General features: G+C 35.2%; 1 protein-coding gene across 1 annotated transcript; it reads left to right on the plus strand.

Annotated features, from left to right (window-relative positions):
- Positions 1-729: 729 nt before the first annotated feature.
- On the plus strand, positions 730-1,182 carry LOC110455339. The gene has a single exon (XM_021505421.1). The coding sequence runs from the start codon at positions 730-732 to the stop codon at positions 1,180-1,182; it is 453 nt and encodes a 150-aa protein (XP_021361096.1).
- Positions 1,183-8,336: the final 7,154 nt, after the last annotated feature.

An 8,336-nucleotide genomic window follows, 5' to 3' on the forward strand; every position in this document is an offset into this window, starting at 1 on the left:
TACCATAGCGTATCATATATAGACAATATACCATAGCGTATCATATATAGACAATATACCATAGCGTATCATATATAGACAATATACCATAGCGTATCATATATAGACAATATACCATAGCGTATCATATATAGACAATATACCATAGCGTATCATATATAGACAATATACCATAGCGTATCATATATAGACAATATACCATAGCGTATCATATATAGACAATATACCATAGCGTATCATATATAGACAATATACCATAGCGTATCATATATAGACAATATACCATAGCGTATCATGTATAGACAATATAGCATAGCGTATCATATATAGACAATATACCATAGCGTACCTTATATAGACAATATACCATGACGTATCATATATAGACAATATACCATAGCGTATCATATATAGACAATATACCATGACGTATCATGTATAGACAATATACCATGACGTATCATATATAGACAATATATCATAGCGTATCATATATAGACAATATACCATAGCGTATCTTATATAGACAATATACCATAGCGTATCATATATAGACAATATACCATAGCGTATCATATAAAGAAAATATACCATAGCGTATCATATATAGACAATATACCATAGCGTATCATATGTAGAAAAATATACTTTAGTGTACCATAACAAAGACAACATATCTGTATCAACGGCTTCAATGTAAGTATGGTTTTGAATGCAACTCTCTCAAATATGGCTGTGTTTAACTCCAACTGTCCCCGATATGACTATGATTGTCCCCATATGACTATGATTGTCCCGTATGGCTATGATTGTCCCCGTATGGCTATGATTGGCCCGTATGGTTATGATTGTCCCCGTATGGCTATGATTGTCCCGTATGGGTATGATTGTCCCCGTATGGCTATGATTGTCCCGTATGGGTATGATTGTCCCCGTATGGCTATGATTGTCCCCGTATGGCTATGTTTGTCCCGTATGGCTATGATTGTCCCGTATGGCTATGATTGGCCCCGTATGGCTATGATTGTCCCGTATGGCTATGATTGTCCCCTATATGGCGATGATTGTCCCCGATATGATTATGGTTGTCCCCGTATGGCTATGATTGTCCCGTATGGGTATGATTGTCCCCGAATGGCTATGATTGTCCCGTATGGCTATGATTGTCCTGTATGGCTATGATTGTCCCCGTATGGCTATGATTGTCCCCGTATGGCTATTATTGTCCCGTATGGCTATGATTGTCCCCTATATGGCGATGATTGTCCCCGATATGATTATGGTTGTCCCCGTATGGCTATGATTGTCCCGTATGGTTATGATTGTCCCCGTATGGCTATGATTGTCCCCGTATGGCTATGTTTGTCCCGTATGGCTATGATTGTCCCGTATGGCTATGATTGTCCCCTATATGGCGATGATTGTCCCCGATATGATTATGGTTGTCCCCGTATGGCTATGATTGTCCCGTATGGTTATGATTGTCCCCGCATGGCTATGATTGTCCCGTATGGCTATGATTGGCCCCGTATGGCTATGATTGTCCCGTATGGCTATGATTGTCCCCGATATGGCGATGATTGTCCCCGATATGATGATGGTTGTCCCCGATATGGCTATGAGTGCTTGTATGGCTATGATTGTCCCCGTATGGCTATGATTGTCCCCAATATGGCATTGATTGTCCCCGTTAGGCTTTTCTTTAACTACGATTGTCTCCAGTAAAGCAATATCTTTTAGTCTGCACTTTTTGGTAATTCTATTTTCCACCACCCTTGAACCCGCTTCGGTAAGACAGACATGTCTACGTACTTACAAGTATTGGTTGGATTTGTTATGTAACACGATTGCACAATTTAGTGTATGATATGTGAATCTCTCGTCCTATCACGTAGCCGTGGTAAAGATGCTGTGCTGATGTGATTGTACGCTTATTTTCCCACATAGGGTTAGGCTATTTGATCCTGCTGTGGTTACAATTTAAACCTGTACGGCACATTTTAGGTGAGAATTGCGTTGATAATCTTACCGACAGATGGCGTGCTGTTCAACATGTTCGATTCCTGGCTTCCACGGCATCAGGTTCTGGTCGACGCTGATCTTGTTGGATCGGCAGTAATTATTTGAGAGATCTTTACATCTGAAAACATCTTGCGTAGGACGGGAAAGACTGGAAATACGTTATAACGTGTATCGAGTCATATTTGTTCATGGAAACACACTTATAACAATGAAACTGTTTATTTCAGGATTTTCAACACGTAGCAATAAATTCTGCCCGTTCCAAAACATTGTTATTCTGCTATCACGTTTCAAAAATTTGATTTGTCTATCCTTTCTGTCTAATAGAGAAACACATATTTTAGTACCAAAAGAAACAAAGTTTCATTGTCAGCAATAATAAGTGTATGCTAGAGGGGGATATTGTTCATATGATCAATGTTGGATGGACAAATATTTAATTAAATACCGGTATTCCAATGGGGACCTACTGCATTTACGTCCTTCTCTATGTACCAACTCTGTTATATTTGCCTATTCTGTTTTTTTGCCTACTATATTTATTTGTCTATTTTATAATATTTGCCAACTCCGCTATATTTGCCAACTCTGTTATATTTGCCAACTCTGTTTATTTGCCTATTCTGTGTATTTGCCTACTCTATTTATTTGTCTATTTTATAATATTTGCCAACTCTGTAGTATTTGCCAACTCTATTTATTTGCCTATTCTATTATACTTGCCTATTCTGTTTATTTGCCTACTCTATTTATTTGTCAATTTTATAATATTTGCCAACTCTGTTATATTTGCCTACTCTGTTATATTTGTCAACTCTGTTACATTTGCCGACTCCGTTATATTTGCCAACTCTGTTTATTTGCCCACTCTATTTATTTGTCTATTTTGTAATATTTGCTAGCTCTGTTTATTTGCCTTTCAAGTTTTATTTGGCCCCCTTGTCATATTTACCCGCACTGCTTTATTTGCCGTCCTTATTTGCCCACCAATATTTGCTTACCCTTTTATTATTTTGCCTTTTCTTGTTTCCTACTCTGTTCTCTTTGCCTGCTGTTTTATTTGCCTGTTCAATTTTTGTCTACTATATTTGATTAATTTTGCGTTATCTGTTTTTATGTGTTTGCCATTTAGAAACAAACGGCTTTTTTTTAATTTTTGAATGCTGTGAATTTTACTGGTTTTGTGTATATCCAATATTCATTGCAAGAGGAGGGCTAAATTGTTAATGATAATTGTAATAGAGTTTGGAAGTAAGATAAAACAAAAATCAGTCATGGATCTTGAAAAACGCATTTTAAAAACAACAAATATCCCTTTAGGGTAATTGGATTGTGTCGCCATTTCTCAGTAGAATTTATTCAAATTTTGTTGTTATATTGCATTGAAGTAAAAAACATTTTCTGCCACAAAAAATATAGGTTGTCAGAATTTTTACATAATTGAAATGGAAAAATTATGTAAAAAGGAGTGAATGCTTGAAAAAAAATGAAGCACATTTTTTTGCAAAATAATGTCAATAAAAATGATACTAATATAGATTAGTATTGCATTAATGTATATCAATTTCATAAATGCTGAACTTGTGTAAAATTCATTATCTATAAACGATTAAAAATTGACATTTTATAATAAAACCATATACACATAGTAATTGCATGCAAGAGTTATCGTTCTTGAAAAACTTCACAGTACTGAAATAGGTAGCCGGTTTCCTGAAGTACAGAAAAATGGACACATGTGACTCATTGATTAAAAAACAACTGAATTAATGCCTGGATTTCTTTGCAATACTTTAATATTGAAAGAACACACTGTTCTGTCAATAATAAGGATACAATATTCATCAGTTTAATATTAAACATTAGAATATGCGGAAATTGAGATACTGTCTCCCTATATTGGATTTTCAACTAGGGATGTTCTTCCTATTTCCGTTTAGCAATACACTCCTATGACCTTAATTAAAAGATAAAAGGCAGAGGTTTCAAGTTTGTGGCAATACATCTAAAACGATTGATTGGAATTAATATTTTCACTTCCTTGTAATTGCCCATCAACATTTAACACAAGATTAGTAGGGTCAATATGTGGTCATTAGTATCGGTCAAATTGAGTTAATTAAATCGAACAAACAAATACAAACGTTTGAAATAGTCAGCATAAATCGATGTATTGCTGTTGTTATGAAAAATCCGAAATATGCTGAAATTGACTTGTTTTTAATTTCTAAAAATACTTTTTGGTAATAATACCCATTGTTTAAACCTACTATTTATTTTTCGCAGTTTACAACTAAATATTTCTGTTAAAATATTTAATTCATGTTGCACAGCTGTAGATCCACAGGGCACAGTACCAGGCGGTCTCATATAAAGAGTAATGGAATTGATCTAATTTTGAAGTTAGAAAAACACGAAATAACACGCAGCAATTGTGATACATTTTCTTTTGTGTATTACGGAGTCGTTTGATCAACGAGATATCTGTAATTCCTAAATCATAATTCGTCTTAGCCTGTAGTATGGTGTAGAAACAATGTGTAGAGTACGACGAACCAGATTACGCATACTAATGGTGTGAGTAAAGTAAACTATGACATTTCTGTCATTCACGTTTGCCCGTGTCCCGCTGGGAAAATTCGGCTATTAAAATAGTTGTGAATGTCAGTTTTAAACACCTGTAAGTATCATCTGGGTGTTTTGTCCAAATTATCTACATAGATATTTGTATAAATGGTCGTGGTGGACTCCACATCAGCGCATTGCACATCCCGTGGACTATCGGAGGGAATGACGGTCACGTTAAGTTGTCGGCACTCTGAAGACGTAGAAACCTGGTTGTTGTTGTATTGTATCAATCCCATCACCACACCAGCGGAGGGCCACGGTAGTATTGACATTCTTCTCTTTTATCCCGACACAGCTTCGGACTAATATATATGTATATCTGTATATCATTTTATCGTTAGGACTGTCTTTACTTTCTAAATAAGGAAACATTTTTTGTTTGCAATAATATCATTTCGTCATTAGACCCTGAAAGATTGAATTGCATATGAGATTCGCTGGGAAATTATTATAGAGGGGCTCTTTTGTATCTCTGAAATGTGATCACGAACTTAACCTCTCTTATTGATGCAGAACATTCAATACGAATTACTTTCCGATTGGTGTACATCGAAAATTGCTTGACCTCTTTGCATATGTCATGGTGTGTGTGTATCTAATATGTATACAAGGTACTTGGGGGCAATAATATGCTGCTTACAATATCACGCCTGTGATTCTGAAATTCCGAAAATGTGCAAGGCTGGACATTCTATACAAGACGTATGTTTCAAGTTTTTGATAATGGTAAGAGCGAAACCGTACACTTTGTATACATTTTAACAAAAACAAGCCGACAGAACCCCGAGGACGTGCGAGGCTGATGTGGGACAGACTTTTGACAGGTTTTGTATGTATGTATAACGCGTTCCCCGCAACGAGTATTTGTTACATTGTAATTAAAACGCTTATCTTGATCGAGGTAATTAATTTTAAAATGTTCAAATGCATCATGGTTTTTATCGAACGTTGCATTGTTTTATTGAAATAATGATAGAAGACTATAATTATATTGAAACCAACCTTCGCGCGTGTGGGGACCTTTTCGTCCCATAATGTACATGTACAAAGTATGTTTAAAATTCCTATTTACGCTTCCTGTTTTTATCCCGAAAAAAGCACACAATAACAAGTAATTAGATAATAATCACATTGCAAAGAATTGTGACGTAGTTCTTTTTGTGCTGTCAAAGTTTATTCATAAAGGTGGCCTAATCATCAATTACTGAAAACGCCCCAGCATGATGTACCCAGCAGCTGTATCTCAATGTATTCAGCAAACACCTTGATTTTAATACACATTTGATATTCAAAATTGAAAATAATCAATAAGAAAAAATATTAATATCTATTAACATTTAGAATGTTGGTTTAAACTTTGTTTTATTCACATAACACATGTAGTACATAATATAAACATGATTGAACATAAATGAATTGGAGACAGAAGCAAATACACTTTTATAATTCTGTTACCTTTCATCGTTACCAACATAAACAGCTATAGCTTAGGGATAGTGACATGAGTAGGAATAACGTACAGAGGAAGTTACAAGAGAGTTGGCGAAATGCAGTGAACAATATGGTTAATGTACAAAATATGATATATTCAGGACTTCGGTACATTGCGATCAAGACAAATCCTTCTGTTGCGTCATCGTTAGTGCACTTTAGAATGTTGATTCAGAAATCGAAAACAAAATAATTTTCAACACCATATGACCATTCTTGTCCATCAAGACTCATCAGTGCTACTACGGTATATAGACCTTTATAACGTTACAGATCCACAAGTAAGGAATACACAAAGGGCACAATAGTGAACGATCTGTGCAATAAATGAAGGACAGGTTTTAACGTTTTCGTACCAGCAAAAGACATCTGAAAACAAAGAGAAGGAAAGAAAAGGGTATAATGAGGGTAAAAGATAGGTAGGATAACAAAGAGTGTATATGGGTAGGATAGAGATAGGGCAGAGATAAGATAGGTGTGATGGTAGAATAGGACACTTCTACGGACAGTGATGATTATAGGAAGAGGTGACGTTTCCTTTTAATATCGATATATATACTCACCGTTTCTGTAACTATTGTTGTTATGTCTGTGATTCTTTTCAGTATATGAAAGATGAAGAAGTTTCATAAGTCATATTTTCAAAATAAAGTTGTTTTTCACAGCTTAAGATAGATTAAGCAATAGACATGCTAGTTTTAATACGAACACATCGACCACCAGAGGGCAGCAGCTTACGGTCTTCACATAATACAAGCACTTTTATCACATTTCTTCGGCAGACAACGCTATGACAAACAGTTGTACGTATTACTCAAAGATTGCGACAACCTTGTAGAATCTAGATTACTATTACATTGATTCATTCTTTCAATAATGATGATATTCTGCATATGCCGCTTATTACCAAATCAAGAAAAATCGTTCAGAAAAGTGTCATGCTCAAATCTGTCTCATACGTAGATTTGTTAGAGAAAAATGTCTTCTGCTATACCATCATACTGTTGAGGATATCACGCGGAAATAATCAAATTTGCGAAAATCTTTTCCCCAAGAATAGAAATGAGGACGGTCGTGTGCGCTATAGGCCATCCTGCACCGAGGCGTGAATATTGGATCACGTGACCTGCCGTAGAACTCTTCACTCACAAAACCAGAAATGCTCACCACTGATGTAGCCTCTAGTTGCTCCGTTGCCATGCCATCGGCTTGACAGAAAATAAAAGTGTGTTACTTTGTGGACGTTCTGGTGAATGAAATTATACTGTTTGGATTAAAACCGTTATAGATATAAAAACCGCAAGGATTTATGTTGACAGTTCATTAGCACTGTGAGTATCTGCATGGCCGGAAATATCAGTTGATGAGTTATGGCGGTTTTATAGATTGTTTTTTATAAGTAAGCTGTATTGCTGTGGGTTAACTGTGAACGGTAAGGTGACAGAGCTGTATTAAACCTGAACATGGCCATTGGAGTATCTCATCTTATTAAGAAAAAACAAAAGTGTTCGTGTTTTGAAGGTAAGTCTCTTATATGCAATTACATATGTATGGTTATGGGATTCTTCGACAAGTTTTCGGAAACATTTTCACCTCATTTTCTGAGTAAATGGCAACATTAAATCTTAATTGTTTCATGACGATTCCAAAGATTATATCATAAACTTTAAACCGCCGTCTTTGATAACAACCTTATCTACGGTTTCATGATATGAACAAGAACCTTAAATTTCCGAAATGTGAAAATAAATAGATAAATAAATAAAAAGCTAAGTTAATGATAAGACTATTCATTTTAAGTTGTTCAAAGAATTTTACCAACTTAGAGGATTGAAGATCTTGCAGAGCAGCATACCTCATGTTCTGTAAACGATTCCCAATATAACACGCAATCGGCTCAAGTGAATACAGAAAGAATGGCCATGTATATATGTAGAAAATTGTGTTTTTGCAATACACTGTTTTAACAGAAATTTAAGCATTGAAATGCCCGAAGTTGCCATTCATGATAAATATTTATGCCAACTGAAAACGACAACATTAATGCACGCGCTTCATTTGTTTTCAGTATTATCTTTCCTTTTGGCATACTCGATGATCTATATGATTGGCACTTAAAAATAGTAAATGTTTAGATTATCTTTGTTTGGTATTTATCAAAATCATTCAGAAAAAAATTCGTTAATTAATATTCA

Source organism: Mizuhopecten yessoensis, unplaced genomic scaffold (genome assembly GCF_002113885.1).
Source record: "Mizuhopecten yessoensis strain PY_sf001 unplaced genomic scaffold, ASM211388v2 scaffold8195, whole genome shotgun sequence".
NCBI lineage: Eukaryota > Metazoa > Mollusca > Bivalvia > Pectinida > Pectinidae > Mizuhopecten > Mizuhopecten yessoensis.

Coding starts and splice junctions, on each gene's coding strand:
- LOC110455339 (XM_021505421.1), top strand. CDS start 730: ATGGCTGTGTTTAACTCCAACTGTCCCCGATATGACTATGATTGTCCC.